The sequence below is a fragment of the Choloepus didactylus genome, chromosome 4 (genome assembly GCF_015220235.1).
Source record: "Choloepus didactylus isolate mChoDid1 chromosome 4, mChoDid1.pri, whole genome shotgun sequence".
Classification (NCBI taxonomy): Eukaryota; Metazoa; Chordata; class Mammalia; order Pilosa; family Megalonychidae; genus Choloepus; species Choloepus didactylus.
In genome coordinates this window covers 7,917,369-7,934,244 of record NC_051310.1, presented here as the reverse complement: position 1 = coordinate 7,934,244, position 16,876 = coordinate 7,917,369, and the positions used below count along the sequence as shown (strand labels likewise).

Sequence of the window (16,876 nt, the reverse complement as noted above, 5' to 3'; positions counted from 1 at the left end):
TAAAATCTTCAATTTTTATCTTCATTTTCTGATATTTGAAATTGCTGGCAAGCTAGGGACAACATGAATGTAACTCCTCATTCCAAAGGAAATCACTTATTTAATAAATACTGAGAGTAGTCCAAATTGTACCCATTCTTCAAAAGTCCAGTGCAAACCTCCCAAGTGCTATTCTAATTTGCTGCCAGATGTGATCCTGTCTTTGACTTGTCATACCTTTAATGGCAAGTAACATAATTATATTATTTGAGAATGTCTTATTACCTTCAAAATATATCCAGAATCCAACTGCTTCTTACCACCTTCACTGCTACCACTCTGGTCCAAGTCACTGTCATCTTTTGCCTGTATTATTACAATACCCTTCTAAGTGGGACTGCTGTTTCCATGCTTGACCCTCCTGCCCCCACTTGTCTGTTCTCAATGCAATAGTTAGCATGATCCTGTAAAAACAGGCTAGATTGTGCCACTCTTCTCAAACCCATCTCATCCAGAGTGAAAGTCAAAGTTCCTATAAAGGTCTACAAAGCCCTCTATGACCTGGTTCCCTCACCCCCATCTAATTCTCTGACCTGAGTTTCTACTTCTCTTTCCTTTTCTCACTCCTGATGTTTCTGAACTTAACAAGCATGCTTCTGCCACAGGGCCTTGCACTTGCAGTTCCTTCTGCTTGGAAAGCAACTTTTCCAGGCATTCAGGTGCCTTATTTCCTAGCTTTCTCCAAGTCTCTACTAAAATTGTCACCTTATTACATAAGAAAGGCCTTATGTGGCAGCCCTAGGAAACTAATATACCACCCAATATAAAAATAGCAACCCTTTCTCCATCTCAAACCCCTTTATACTGCTTTATTCTTTTCCACAGCACTTACTACTACCTGGCATATTATGTATTTATTTCCCTCTATGCTGGTTTGGATGTATTATGTCCCCCAAAATGCCATGTTCTTTAATGCAATCCTGTGGGTGCAGACGTATTAGTGTTGATTAGGTCAGAATCTTTGGATTAGGTTGATTCCATGGAGAGGTGACCCACCCAACTTTTGATTAGATTATTTCCATGGAGTTGTGGCCCTGCCCATTCAGTGTGGGTCTTGATTTAATTACTGGAGTCCTAGAAAAGAGCTTACAAACAGAAGGAGCTAAGAGCAGCTGACAGTGACATTTTGGAGAGCAGCTGAGAGAGACATTTTGAAGATGGCAGCAGAATGCAGACTTTTGCTGACACTTTGGAGATGCTAGCCCAGTGTTTGCTCCAGAGAAACTAAGAGAGGACAAAATGCCCCAAGAGCAACATTTTGAAGAATGTACAGGTGCTGAGAGACGAGCTGGAACACAACTCCGGATCAGCAGATGTCAGCCACATGCCTGCCTAGTTAACAGAGGTTTTCGAGACGCCATTGACCTTCCTTCCGTGAAGGTATACTAGTGTTGATGCCTTAATTTGGACATTTTCATGGCCTTCGGACTGTAAATTTGTAACCAAATAAACCCCTTTATAAAAGCCAATCCATATCTGGTATTATGCATACCACAGCATTAGCAAACTGGAATACCCTCCCTTCATTAAAATGTAAACTCCATGAGGGCAGAGACTTACCTGTTCACTGTTATAGCAGGCAATCAATGGATATTTACTGAATAACGAATGGACCTTCCACTCCAGAATATAAGCCCTGGAGGGTTCTGCCTGATTCTTCCTTACATTTTTCACATCACCAACCGTGGAGGCTTTCACTTAACAGACTTTTAACAAATATTTTTGAAAGAATGAAGAGCAAGGGAATTGAAGTCACGGAGGATATTTGGGAAAAGTCTACAAAGAGTGAGGGACCTCAACAAACCACACAAAACTAGATATAATTGAGAGCACAGTGGTTTTAAAATGAAAAGGTGGCTGTAGAAAAAGGGACCAGATCTTTCTTTACCTATCAAAATTTCCATCCTATCTTAGTATTTCTAAGACATTAATGAAACAGTTATCAAGATTTTAATACCTAACTCCTTAAACTGCACGTCTTAGTTCACCGTGCTTATGTAAGCAGCTCCTACGTCTCAGATTCTGTACAGGTTCGTACCCTAGTCATATCAGTTAATACCCATTACAATGCTTGAAGATATATTAATATGACCACGCTTCGCAGAGAAGGAAACGGAAGGCTCAGCGAAGGCACTGACAAGTTCAAGGCGGCTCGGCTAAGAAGAGGGCCGTGATTCTAGCACAGGGCATCTGGCTACCAGGCTACCGCAGCACCGCTCCCAGGCCTCTCGGAGTAGACTAACTTGAGAGCCGACTCCGCCCCTGCAGGAGTTACCTCCGAAAAGGCAAAAATACCATTGCGCAGATTCCCAGAACCATACAAGTACTCCGTCGAGGTTTCCCCGGGGTCGGGAGGCTCTGGCATTTATCACAGAAAGCACTTTCGCCCACAAATGCCTCGAAAACCCAAGTTTCGTGGTTGTTGGTGTAGCACACCCAGGATGAAGTAAGCATCAAAGAGAAGCATTCTGTAAACAGCAAATCGCTAGACAAACAGTGACGAAGGTGAAGCTTCTGAAACAATACCTGAATGAAGTGCGGGACGAATAACTTGCTGACAATGGACACCAATGAATATTCGGGGGCCGGGCGGGGTTGCTCGAGAGACGCTCCTGTCGTCCCCGTGGAGCCGGCAGCTCCCGGAGCGCCCGTCTCTGGAAGGGGGGGAGGCGGCCGGGGTGACCTGGACTGCCCAGGCCGGACCCACCTCCGGACCCTCCTCAGCCGGGCACGCAGTCCCTTCTGCCTGCCGCTCCAGCTCCCGGGCCGAAGGACCCCACGGCCCGCCCACTCCCGAACCCCTTCCGGCTGCCGCCCGCCCGCAACCTGCTCAGCCGCGACTCACCTGCGCGCGCCCAGGGTCCTCTTCCAGCCTCCGGAGGCGTTTGTAGCCGGCCCGCGGCACCGCCCCCCCACCCCCGTCCCGCCCCTTCGGAGCCGGAACAGCTCCCGTCCGGACCCTTCTCCCGTCTCCTTTTTCCTGTCCCCAGTGTGGCGTCACTTCCGCCAGCGCCCGCTCGCGAGTGGGGAGCCCGGGTGTCGCGAACGCGCTGGGAGCGTCCCCAGAGCCGGGAGCGCGCCCTCGAATGACAACAAATACGCCGCGCCGCGGCGGAGGTGTCTGCTTCTGCCTTTGCCTCAGTTCCGAGCGCCTCCTCTCGCGCTCTCTTGAACGCTCTCTGCCTGCTGACTAGGACTCCCTCGGAAGTCCCCGGGCCTCGGGGACCTGGACTCCTCCCCGCCTTGCCCCTGCCGGGCCTAGCGCGAGCGGCGCGGCGCAGGCGATGGGTCGTCCTGAGGGACGCCCGGCCCCGAGCGGGCAAATGGAGGGGTCGTCCTGGGCTTAGGCCCCGCGCGGCCTGAGGACGCCGCCGGGGACGCGGCCTGGAGCTGGAGCCTCTGCCGCGAGGCCGGAGCCGCTGCTGCCGCCCGCAGCCTCAGCCGGCCCAGCTGCCAGCCCTCATCATGCCTTGGCCGTTCTCGGAGTCCATCAAGAAGAGGGCCTGTCGGTACCTCCTGCAGAGATACCTGGGCCACTTCCTGCAGGAGAAGCTGAGCCTGGAGCAGCTCAGCCTGGACCTGTATCAGGGCACAGGGTCCCTCGCCCAGGTCCCCTTGGACAAATGGGTAAGAGCTGCGGCGGTGGGCCGGGCGGCACAGGTCCCCCAGGACCGACTAGTTTCCCGCAGGACTAGCTTCACTCCTTAGGGCGAGTTGAACGAGTGTCATCCAAGATTGGTGATGTTCGGTCCCTCTCTGGGAATTGTTCGGGTCCAGGTGTGGCAGGGCTTAATCTGTTCACGTTTGCTCCCCCAAATCACGTGTTTCAGAAACTTAACAGCGGCAATGAAGTCTACACTGTGAGACTCGTAGTCGAGTTAGTGCGTTTGGGTCTAGGAAGCAGAATGAAAAGGGTCCGTGGAAGGATGTGACCCGTGCTGCCCTTTGGGATGTGAGGGGCTGCTGGATTCTGTGGCAAACGGACCATACTTCATGGGATGACATTCCAGAAAGATTAAGGATGAGGAGGACCTTTGGGGATGTCAGAACCCCCAATTATTTATCTTTTGGGGTTAGCTACTTGCACGCCGCGGTCTCGGTACAGCGTTTGCTCTCTGTCGGGAAGTTAGGTGAAGGCCTCCTGTGCCGCTTCGCTTGCTTTTGCTTGATTATACGTTCCCAAGGCCAGCTTGTGTTCCCTAGCTTGTGAATGGCTGTGTGGCCCGAGTGCCAGTGTTTGGTTCTGTCTCCTTGCTTCACGTGACAGATCGTAAAAGCAGGTGTTGCAAAAGCGCTGAAGCGGCAATTCTCAGACATTTCAAAACCTGTTTTCTACTTGTCATCCAGAGGCTCTGAGTTGACTCATCGTTTCTTACAGGTGCTTCTTGTCTATTTCAACTCACCACATACAGCTGTACCTGTATTTGTGAGTTCATTGCATAGTATTTTACTTAGTTTATTCATCCTTGGGTTTGACAAGAATGGAGAGATTTTTTTCCCTTTCCCTCAACCCTATATTTATTACACTAAAGTTTGTTGCTGACGGTTTGGATTGGTTGGACCATTCTGGAGTGTTCATATTCTGAAAGCACCGCTACATATAGTTTACAGTCAGGAAAATCATAAACAAAGGTGACTTTCCTGTCATAGTTGTACAAACAAAAAGAATCCTTTTTTCCCCTGATTTATGCTGTGCAAAAAGCTTGTTGCTTTCTTTTATGTGAAAGTATTTTAATGGAGTGATAACCTCCTTAGCCATAAAAACTTCAAACACTCACATTATCCTAACACCCTCTTCTGACTCTTAAATTAATTTGTTAGAGTATGAATAAGCATACAATTTTATCAGAAAATAAATGACTTAAACTAAGAGTATTTAAGATAGGGAACCCCTGAGAAGAAGGATTCAGTTCCACAAACACAGACTGCCCCAGGGTGCCATGATTAGCCAAGTGACATTGGGCATGGTGTTTGGCCTCAGATCCTTAAATGTTAATGGAGGATGCTCTCCATGCCAGGCACTGTGTCAGGATTCTTTGTTATAATTCTTATCAGAAGGTAAGGATTCTAATGGAATTCTTTGAATTAGAGACCCATGATTTTATGCTTTTGGTACAGTTTGATTAGGGTATCTTGAGGAAGGATGGATGGACATTTATTAAATGTCTTTTGTGGGTTGGGAGACTTTGTATGCACTATTTTAGAGTGAGTTTTCACATTCACTCTATACGGTAGGTATTATTAATTCCCTTTTATAGATGGAGTTAAATTATTTGCCCCAAGTCACACAGCTAGAAAGTGGTAGAATGAGAATTCAAGCCTGATTCACAAGCCTGTGCTTTCTTCATTGTATCACATGGCTTCAAGCCAGAGGAAAGGGGAACTAATGTTTATTGAGCAGTCATTTACATCAGGCAATGTGCTAGGTGCTTTCATTTGTGTGGTTTTATTTAACCTTCATAGGCAATCAGAGGTGTGATAGTATCTGAATTTTATAGTTTGACTTCAGGATTCTTGGTAAAATAATTTATGGTCAGACTTAGTCTGAGAATTATGTTTTGTTCTGCTCCTGGAAGGTGAGGGTTATACCCAACCAAAGTGATAATGTCAAATAAAGTGACACATACCTCCAGTTAACATTGCTGTTGCTGAGTGATTAATTATAGTGTTATGTTGATAACTAAGATAAATTTTGAGGTAACACTTAGATACAGTTTTTCAAAGGTCTGCTTACAAATTCAGTTAATTTTGGCGCTTGTTTTTAATGACTTTCATAACTGAAAAAAGATACCTCAAAAGATGCAAAGATCCAAATGGAAAAATTGCATCGTTGGCTACATTCACTAATGTTTCAGTTCCCATCCATCAATTATGCAAAATATTTTTATTGAAATTGGCTAGGGCATCCATCTCTTCCCTGATCTCAGTTATTCTTGCTAATTAATTGGAAGGTGTTTCATTTTTATATATATAAAATATTAGTTTTTTTAAAATTCCATTTTATTGGAATTCACGTACCAGTCATCTAGCATGTACAATCACTTGCTCACAGTACCATTATATAGTTGTGCATTCATCACCACAATTAATTTTTGAACATTTTCTTACCACAAAAATATAAAAATTAAAGTAAAAAAGAACACCCAAAACATCCCAGCCCCCCCATCCCTCCCTATTCATTTCCTTTTTGTCCCCATTTTTCTACTCATCGGTCCATACACTGGCTGAAGGGACTGTGAACCACAAGGTTTTCACAATCACATAGTCACACAGTGTAAGCTATATAGTTATACAATCATCTTCAAAAATCAAGGTGTTCCGGTTTGCTAATGCTGCCATTTTGCAAAACACCAGAAATGGATTGGCTTTTATAAAGGGGGTTTATTTGGTTACAAAGTTACAGTCTTAAGGCCATCCAAGGTAAGGCATCAACAATAGGGTACCTTCACTGAAGGATGGCCATTGGGATCTGGAAAACCTCTGTTAGCTGTAAAGGCGCATGGCTGGCGTCTGCTTGCTGCCAGGTTGTGTTTCAAAATGGCATTCTCCAAAATGTTGCTCTTAGGGTGTTTTGTCCACTCTTAGCTGCAGCTCCTCTTCAAAATGTTGCTCTGAGTTACTCTCAGGTTGTGTTTCAACATGGCATTCTCCAAAATGTCTCTGTGTCAGCTTCTCGGGGTAAACTCTGGGCTAGTACCTCCAAAACATCAGCAAAAACTGCTTTCAAAGTCCGTCTTCAAAATGTTTCTCTTGGCTGCAGCTCTGAGGGTCTTCTGTTTGTAAGCCCCTTTTTAAGACTCCAGTGAACTAATCAAGGCCCAGCTGAATCAAGGCCATACCTCCATGGAAATTATCTAATCAGAATTATCACCTACATTTGGGTGAGTCACATCTCCATGGAAACAACCTAATCCAAAGGTTCCAACTTAATCAACACTAATACATATGCCCCCACAAGACTGCATTAAAGAATATGGCTTTTGGCGGGACATAATATATCCAAACTAGCACACAAGGCTACTGGGTTGCAGTTCAACAGTTTCAGGTATTTCCTTCTAGCTCTTCCAATACACTAAAAACTAAAAAGGGATATCTACGTGTTCTGGTTTGCTAATGCTGCCATTATGCAAAATACCAGAAATGGATTGGCTTTTATAAAGGCAGTTTATTTGGTTACAGCCCTAAGGCCATAAAAGTGTCCAAACTAAGGCATCAACGGTATGTTACCTTTACTGAATAACGCTGATGGCATCCTGAAAACCTCTATCAGCTGGGAAGGCACATGGTTGGTGTCTGTTCCAGGGTTCTGGTTTCAAAATGGCTTTCTCCCAGGATGTTTCTCTCTAGGCATTTGGGAGTGTTCTCTTAGTTTCTCCCAGGCAAACTCTGGGCTAGCAAAAGTCTGCTTTCAACAGCCATCTCCAAAGTGTCTTTCTTAGCTGCAGCAAGCTTCTGGGCCTGTGTGGTTCTTTTAAAAGTGCTCCAGTAAACCAATCAAGACCCACCCTGAATGGACAGGACCAAATCTCCATGGAAACATTCAATCAAGAGGTCACACCCTAATCAGTCTGCCACGGGAAGATTGCATTAAAGAATATGGCTTTTTCTGGGGGGTATAATATATCCAAACTGGCATACTATATAACACAAAAGAATAACCTCCAGAATGTCCTCTCAACTCCATATGAAATATCTTAGCTACTGAAACTTTATTTTGTTTTATTCTCTTGCCCCTTTTGGTCAAGAAGCCTTTCTCGATTCCTTGATGCTGGGTCCAGGTTCATGCCTGGGAGTCATGTCCCTTGTTGCCAGGGAGATGTACACCCTGGGCAGTCATGTCCCATGTATTGGGGAGGGCACTGAGTTTATCTGCAGAGTTGGCTTAGAGAGAGAGGCAACATCTGAGCAGCAAAAGAGGGTCTCTGGGGGAGACTATTAGGCACAATTTCAAGTAGACTTAGCCTCTCCTTTGCAGTAACAAGCTTCATAAGGGCAAGCCCCAACATCGAGGGCTTGGGCTTCTAAATTGGTTTTTCTGGTTTGCTAATGCTACCATTATGCAAAATACCAGAAATGGATTTGCTTTTATAAAGGGGATTTATTGGGTTACAAATTTAGAGTTCTAAGGCCATAAAAGTGTCCAAACTAAGGCATCAACAAAAGGATACCTTCACTGAAGAACAGCCGATGGTGTCCAGAACACCTCTGTCAGCTGGGAAGGTACCTGACTGGCGTCTGCTGGTTCTTTGCTCCGGGTCTGCGTTTCAAAATGATATTCTCCAAAATGTCTCTGGGTCTCGCCTAGCTTCTCTGGGGCAAACTTTGGGCTAACATCTCCAAACGTCTCCAACCATCTCCAAGTGTCAGCATCAGTGTCAACTCTTAGCTTCTCTCCAAAAAGATCCTCTCAGCTGCTCCGAGCTCCTTCTGTCTGTGAGGTCACTTATCGGACTCCAGTGGTTTAATCAAGACCCACCCCGAATGGGTGGGTTCCATCTCTCCATGGAAATAATTTAATCAACCGTTTCCACCCTAATCAACAGAATAAATCAGTCTGACCCCACAAGATTGCATTAAAGAATGTGGCTTTCTGGGGGGCATAATATATCCAAACCAGCACATTCCACCCTCTGGACCCCCAAAAGACATGTTTTTTCCAAATGTCAAAATACATTTATTCCATCATAATATAGATAAGTACAAAGTCCTAACGTTCTTCTCTGACTGTGATCCTGTGAAACTCAGAGCAAGTTATCAGATTCCAATATACAGAGGAGGGACAGTCATAGGATTAACATTCCCATTGCTATAGGGAAAAATTGAAAGGAAAACAGGGGTCATGGGACCAAAACAGTTCCTAAAACCTGCAGGGCAAACTTTATTAGATTTCAAAGTCTGAGAGTCATTTATAGAATGACTTTCTATCCTCGGGGCTTGAGAGAATGGTAGTCCAACCCTTACCAAGGGCCTTCACGGCAGCCCTTTTCTCTCCAAACGCTGGGGTGAGTGTTCCAACATATCCACACATTGGGGAGACCACCTTCTCGGCCCCACCCTCCTCAAACATGGGGGCAGCACCCGGATTCCCTTCCATATCCGGGTCACATGCTCAACGTCTTCAGAACAGTGGGGTGGCAGCCAGGCTCTCCCCAATTCCCTGGGAATGTGCTCCACCCTCTTTGGGACTTGGGGTGGCAGAACTTTTCCTGAGCATCACAGCGGAAGGTCCACCCTAGACCTCTGGGGCAAACTCACCCTTTCCATGCATGTGGGCCGCTCTGCTGTCCCAGCCCAAGACCACTTGTCTCCAGACCTCAAACGCAGGGGTGAGGGCTCCAACGTATCCTTGGCCCCACCCTCCTCAAGCATCGGGATGCCACCCGGGCTGTGCCTCTCTGGGGCAAAGGCTCTCCCCTCTCAAAATAGTGGGGTGGTGGCCAGGCTTTCCCCAATCTCTGGGGAATTTTCTTCACCTTCGCTGAGGCCTGGGGTGGCAGCACTCTTCCTAAACATCGAAGCCGAAGATCCGCCTGCTGTATCTGGGGCAAACTCACCCTTTTCATGTGCATGGGTTGCCCTGCTCTCCTTGCCCGAGATTTCTTGACTACAGACTTCAACTTCAGTGATTCTGTCTTTGAAGAAATTTTTCCTTCAATTTGTCCCTTCTCCATCCCTTCCAGTCCAGACTGGCAGTGGTTCTGTCAATACAGGTCTCACAAAAAATTTGTTGACTTGGCATGCAGCTTACAGGGGTCAAAACTGTCAGACAATAGGACTTTCCACAAATCATTTCTGGATAACACTGTCTCCAAACCTGGCCTAAAATGGCGGTCAGGTTCCATGTTTGGTTAAATCCTCATATGGGGCACTATCTTCTGGAGTCTCACTTCCTGGGAGCCTAGAGTTTTCCAAACTATCAATTTCTGGTTTCTGTGTACCCAAGAATTCAGTTCTTAGCTTGTCTCTTTCATCTCGCATGTTACTATAAGCTGCAAGGAGAAGGCAGGCTACATTTTCAGCTTTTAGCTTAGAGATCTCTTCAGCTAAGTATCCCAGCTCATCACTTTCAAATTCTACCTTCCATCTAACATCAGGACTGAGTTTTGCCAAATTCTCTGTTACTTTAAAACAAGGATCACCTTTCTTCCAGTTTGCAACGACACATTCAACATTTCTGTCTAAGGCCTCATCAGAGCTATCTTTAGAGTCCATATTTCTACCAACAGTCTTTTCAAAGCAATCTAGGCCTTTTCTATCAAGCTCCTCAATTCTTCCAGAATCTTTCCCTTATCCATTTAAAAGACTGTTCCAACATGTTTGGTATGTGCAAACTCAGCAGCACCCCACTTCTATGGTACCAAAATCTGTTCCGGTTTACTAATGTGGCCATTATGCAAAATACCAGAAATGGATTGGCTTTTTTTTTTTTTTCAATTGAGATTGTTCACAAACCATATGATTATCCAAAGATCCAAAGTGTACAGTCAGTTGCCTTCGGTACCATCATACAGCTTTGCATCCATCACCACAATTAATTTTTTTTTCTATTTTTAGAACATTTTCATTACTCCAGAAAAGAAATAAAGATAAAAAAAGGAATCTGTTCAGGTTTGCTAATGCTGCCTTTTTGCAAAACACCAGAAATGGATCGGCTTTTATAAGGGGGTTTATTTTGTTACACAGTTACAGGCTTAAGGCCATAAAGTGTCCAAGGTAAGTCATCAACAATCAGATACCTTCACTGGAGGATGGCCAATGGTGTCCAGAAAACCTCTGTTAGTTGGGAAGGCATGTGGCTGGCATCTGCTCCAGAGTTGTGGTTTCAAAATGGTTTTCTCCCAGGACGTTCCTCTCTAGGCTGCAGCTCCTCAAAAATAGCATTCCTAGTTGCTCTTGAGGCATTTGTCCTCTCAGCTTCTTTGGGGTAAAAGACTGCTTTCAAAGGCCATCTCCAAAATGTCTCTAAACTGCAGCTCCTCTCTCAGCTCTTACGCATTCTTCAAAGTGCGCATCTTGGCTGTAGCAAGCTCGCTCCTTCTGTCTGAGCTTTTATAGGGCTTCAGTGAACTAATCAAGGCCTACACTGAATGAGTGGGGCCACACCTCCATGGAAATCATCCAATGAAAGATCTTGCCCACTATTGTGTGATCACATCTCCATGGAAACATCCAGTCAAAAGTCTCCAACCCAGTCAACACCACTACATTTCCTGCCGACACAAGACTGCATCAAAGATAATGGTGTTTTGAGGAACATAATACATTCAAACTGGCATACCTCCCATATCCCTAACCATCCCCCTCTATTATTGATTCATAGCATTGGTATAGTGCATTTGTTACCATTGATGAAAGAATGTCCAAATACTACAAACTGTAGTATATATAGTTTGCAATAGGTGTATTTTTTTCCTATATGCCCCTCTGTTATTAACGTCTAGTTATATTGTCATTACATTTGCTCTAGTTCATGAGAGAGATTTCTAATATTTGTACAGTTAATCATGGACATTGTCCACCACAAGATTCACTGTTTTATACATTCCCATCTTTTAACCTCCAACTTTCCTTCTGGTGACATACATGACTCTGAGCTTACCCTTTCCACCACCTTCACAGACCATTCAGCACTGTTAGTCATTCTCATAACGTACTACCATCACCTCTGTCCATTTCCAAACGTTTAAGTTCACCCTAGTTGAACATTCTGCTCATAATAAGCAGCCGCTCCCCATTCTTTAGCCCCGTTCTATATCCTGGTAACTTACATTTCATGTCTATGAGATTACATATTATCACTAGTTCATATCAGTGAGACTGCATATTTGTCCTTATGTGTCTGTCTTATTTCACTCAATATAGTGCCCTCAAGGTTTTTTCATCAACCTTTTTTTTTTTAAGATGGTTTTGTCCACACACCATACATTCCATTCTAAGTAATCAATCAGTGGTTCCTTGTATAGTCACATATTTATGTATTCACCACCATCACCACTATCTATATAAGGACATCTCCATGTGTTCCACAAAGAAGGAATAAGAGTCAAAGAAGGTAGAGAGACAAAAGAAAAAAAGTGAAAGAGAAAAGAAAAAAACCATGACAGCTAGGAAGTGACAAAAGGAAAGACAGCATTAAACCAAAGTAGAATGAAGAGTTAGACAACATCCCCAATGCCAAGACTCCCATACCACTCCCTTTATGTCTCCCCGCCCCATATGTGTTAAGCTTTGGTATATTGCCTTTGTTACCCTAAAGGAAGCATAATACAATGTTTCTGGTAATTGTAGTCTCTAGTTTGCATTGATTGTATTTTTCCCCCAATACCACCTTATTTTTAACACGTTGCAATGTTGACATTCATTTGTTCTACCTCATGTAAAAACATATTTGTATCTTTTATCACAATTGTTGAGCACCCTAGGTTTCACTGAATTATACAGTCCCATTCTTTATCTTTCCTCTTTCCTTCCGGTGTCCCATATGCCCCTTACCCTCCTCTTTCAACCATACTCAGTCATCTTTGTTCAGTGTACTTACATTGCTGTGCTACTATCTCTCAAAAGTGTGTTTGAAACCTCTCACTCCTGTCTTTTCCTTTCTGTCTGTAGTGTTCCCTTTAGTGTTTCCTGTAGAGCCGGTATGTTGTTCACAAACTCTGTCATTGTCTGTTGTCAGAGAATATTTTAAGCTCTCCCTCATATTTGAAGGACAGTTTTGCTAGATATAGGATTCTTGGTTGGCAGTTTTTCTCTTTCAGTATCTTAAGTATATCACACCACTTCGTTCTTGTCTCCATGGTTTCTGCTGAGAAAGTCGCACGTAGTCTTATCAAGCTTCCTTTGTATGTGATGGATCACTTTTCTCTTGCTGCTTTTAGGATTCTCTCTTTATCTTTGACATTTGATAATCTGATTATTAGGTGTCTTGGCGTAGGCCTATTCAGATCTATTCTGTTTGGGGTATGCTATGCTTCTTGGATCTGTAATTTTATGTCTTTCATAAGAGATGGGAAATTTTCATTGATTATTTCCTCTATTATTGCTTCTGCCCCTTTTCCTTTCTCTTCTCCTTCTGGACACCCATGACATGCACATTCATGCGTTTCATGTTATCCTTCAATTCCTGGAGACGTTGCTCATATTTTTCCACTCTTGCTTCCATCTGTTCTTTATTGGGTAGGCTTTCAAGTGTCTTGCTCTCCAGTTCCTGAGTGTTTTCTTTTGTCTCTTGAGATCTGTTGTTGTGTGTCTCCATGTGTCTTTCATCTCTTGTGTTGTGCCTTTCATTTCCATAAATTCTGCCGGTTGTTTTTTTGAACTTTCAACTTCTACCTTATGTATGCCCAGTGTTTTCATTATATGCTTCATCTCTTTTGCCATATCTTCCCTAATCTTTTTGAATTGATTTAGTGTTAGTTCTTTCAGTTCCTGTATCTCATTTGAAGTGTAAGTTTTTTCCTTCGACTGGGCCATAGCTTTGTTTTACTTAGTGTAGGTTGTAGTTTTCTGTTGTCTAGGCATCTGGTTTCCTTGGTTACCCTAATCAGGTTTTCCCAGACCAAAACAGGCTCAGGTCCCAGAAGGAGGCAATAGTGTCAGGTCTTAGAAGATTGATACACCCTGTGAGGCCTCAAGCCACTGTGCTTTTCTGCCCAGTAGGTGACACCTGTCAGCCTTTTACTCTAGACTGGTGTAAGGAGGTGTGGCCCATGGCTGTTTTTCCCCAGACTCTGGGGTCTGGTTCTGAATCGAAGGCACCACCTCTTTTCCTCTTAGGGAAAATACACCCCCTGGGGAAATAACATTTGCATTCAAATAGTCTCTCTGCCCCTTCTGTCTCCACCCTTGTCTGGGTCAGAGTGCTGGGAACTGAAAATGGCTGAGGCTTTCTCCACTGAGCCAAAAAAGGGTCAGAAAGTCCCCCTTCAGGGCCGGTCTGTGGCCACCCTCAGTTTCACCCATTGGCCAGAGACAGCACCTGGTCCTCTGGGCTCCCCCTCCCTCCCATAGAGGTCCTCTGGCTCTCCAAAGTCAGTTGTCATGAAAAGCCTCTGTCTGTTTGTTGGGGATTCATAGCTTGTATTGAGCAGTCAACATTTGTTAATTAAAACTTCAGTTGGGGCTGGGCTGAGGTATATTCGCTTGTTCAGAGAGTGCTACTCTGTAGTACAGTGAGGCTTTGTAGTTTTGGCTGCCGTGCGGGAGGGGCTCCCGGCTCAGGTCTGCAGTTTTACAGATTTTAAGCTGCGATCTCAGGCATTCCTCCCAATCCAGGTTGGTGTATGATCTGTGGACATCAAGTTTGCCCTGCAGCAGTTATACCAGATCATTTACTAGTTGTTTCTGATTGTTTATTAGTTGTTCTAGAGGGGCTAACTAACTTCCACTCCTCTCTATCCCGCCATCTTTCCCTCAGTCAGATTAGCTTTTATACTGGGGATATGTTGGGTTACAAATTTAGAGTTCTAAGGCCATACAACTGACCACACTAAGGCATCAACAAGAAGATACCTTCAATGAAGAATGGCCGATGGCATCCAGAACATCTCTGTCAGCTGGGAAGGCACATGGCTGGTGTCTCCTGGTCCTTTGCTCTGGGTCTGTGTTTCAAAATGACATTCTCCAAAATGTGTCTGGGTCTCGCTTAGCTTCTTTGGGGTAAATTTTGGGCTATCATCTCCAAATGTCTCCAGCCATCTCCAAGTGTCAGTGTCAGCTTCTCTTCAGCATGTCCCTCTCAGATGCTCTGAGCTCTCTTCTGGGACTCCAGTGATGTAATCAAGACCCACCCAAATGGGTGTGTTCCATCTCTCCATGGAAATAATTTAATCAAGTGTTTCCACCCCAATCAACAGACTAAATCAGTCTAACCCCACAAGATTGCATTAAAGAATATAACTTTCTGGGGGATATAATAAATCCAAACTGGTACATTGGTAGTAGACCCCAGTGTTTCTGAAAATATTGGTACTATCCCCATTTGGGGAAGTTTAATATTTCTGCATTTTTCCCCAGTTCCTCATGAGGGCTTTGCAAATACATTTTTATTCTCTGCCCAAATTACTCTGGGATGTATTGGGGCTTCACACAAACCTGTACAAACCAACCAGATCTCACTTGTAATTATGGTGTTTGAATAAACTGACCATATGAGTTAAATTACATAGTGTGCTACAGAAAATACAGATTTTGCACCAAATAAACATCTCTTCCTTTGGTCTCACACAGAAGTTGAAGTTTTAAAACATCGTTCTTGGCGTAATCACATAGTTATACATTCACTGCCAGTATATGTGAGGTCATCTGCATTTCTTCCTCAAAGAAAGAGGAAGAGGAGAAAAAAGAAAAAAAAAAGAAAAAGAAAATGATGACTTAAAAAAACAGAAAAAATAAAAGTAGAATAAAATAAAATAAACAGGTCAGACAACAACACCAACGCCAAGACTCCTGTACCTCTCCCTTATATCCCCCTCTTATAAATATGTAGCTTTGGTATATTGCCTTTGTTACAATTAATGGAAGCATATTACGGTTTTATTGTTAACTTTAGATTCTAGTTTGCATTGATTGTATTTTTCCCATTTTCAACACCTTGCAAAGTTGACATTTATTTGTTCTCCCTCATGTTAGAAACATTTTGTATTTTACATTTAATCATAATCTTTGACCACTCTAGTTTTCACTAAGTTATCCAGTCTTAGTCTTTATCTTTCCTCTTTCCTTTTGGTGTCATATGTACCCCTAACCTTCCTCTTTCAACTGTACTCACAGTCATCTTTGTTCACTATACTTACAATATTGTGCTACCATCACACATTATTGTGCTATCCATTTCTGGATCTGTACAATCAGTCCTCTTGTACATTTTATACTCCTTCAGCATCAAATGCCCGATCTCTACCCACTTTCTATCTTCTGATATCTGCATTTCTACACTCTTCTCCAAACCTCTGTCTCCGTTTGGAGATGCTAGCCCGAAGTTTGCCCCGGAGAACTAAGCGAGACCCAGAGACATTTAGGAGAACACCATTTAGAAACGCAGCCTAGGAGCAAGCAGATACTAGCCACGTGCCTTTCTAGCTACCAGAGGTTTTCAGACACTATCAGCCATCCTTCAGTGAAGGTACCCTGTTGTTGATGCCTAACCTTGGACACTTTATGGCCTTAAGACTGTAACTTTGTAATCAAATAAACCCTCTTTATAAAAGCCAATCAATTTCTGGTATTGTATAATGGCAGCATTAGTAAACTGGAACACCTGTCTTTTCCTCTCTGTCTGTAGCACTTCCTTTAGTATTTCTTGCAGAGGAGATCTCCTGTTCATGAACTCTCTCAGTGTCTGCTTATCCGTAAGTATTTTTAACTCTCCCTCATTTTTGAAGGACATTTTTGCTGGATATAGGATTCTCGGTTGGCAGTTTTTCTTTTTCAATATCTTGAATATATCATACCACTGCCTTCTTGGCGCCATGGTTTCTGCTGAGAGATCCGCACTTAGTGTTGTCAAGCTTTCCTTATATGTGATGGATCACTTTTCTCTTGCTGCTTTGAGAAGTCTCTCTTTTTCTTTGATATTTGAAAATCTGACTAGTAAGTGTTTTGGAGTTGGTCTATTTTGATCAATTCTGTTTGGAGGTATGCTGCACTTCTTGGACCTGGAATTTTTTGTCTTTCATAAGAGTTGGGAAATTTTCAGTGATTATTTCCTCTTTTTTTTTTAATTTCAATTTTTATTGAGATTGTTCACATACCGTATAACTATCCAGAGATCCAAAGTGTACAATCAAGTGCCCCCCAGTACCCTCATACAGCTGTGCATCCATCACCACTATTAATT

The 16,876-nt window shown here is 43.7% G+C and overlaps 2 protein-coding genes across 7 annotated transcripts in view; one reads left to right on the top strand and one right to left on the bottom strand.

The window, feature by feature from the left end:
- LOC119531086 (GSK3B interacting protein) overlaps positions 1-2,960 on the bottom strand; it is a 46,373-nt gene extending 43,413 nt beyond the window's left edge. Inside the window, exons 1-2 of one of the 4 annotated variants that reach the window (XM_037831910.1) lie at positions 2,885-2,960; positions 2,566-2,693 (exon numbers count right to left, since the gene is read on the bottom strand). The gene's annotated coding sequence lies outside the window, so the exon portion shown is untranslated. The remainder of the gene's footprint in view (positions 1-2,565; positions 2,694-2,884) is intronic. The other 3 variants (XM_037831912.1, XM_037831913.1, XM_037831911.1) reach the window with 3 other exon arrangements.
- Positions 2,961-3,040: 80 nt separating this feature from the next.
- The window catches only part of ATG2B (autophagy related 2B), a 121,943-nt gene continuing 108,107 nt past the window's right edge, over positions 3,041-16,876 (top strand). For all 3 annotated transcript variants that reach the window (XM_037831908.1, XM_037831907.1, XM_037831909.1), the window contains exon 1: positions 3,041-3,666. In XM_037831908.1, the coding sequence (XP_037687836.1) occupies positions 3,505-3,666 (162 nt within the window). In that variant the 5' untranslated portion in view covers positions 3,041-3,504. The remainder of the gene's footprint in view (positions 3,667-16,876) is intronic.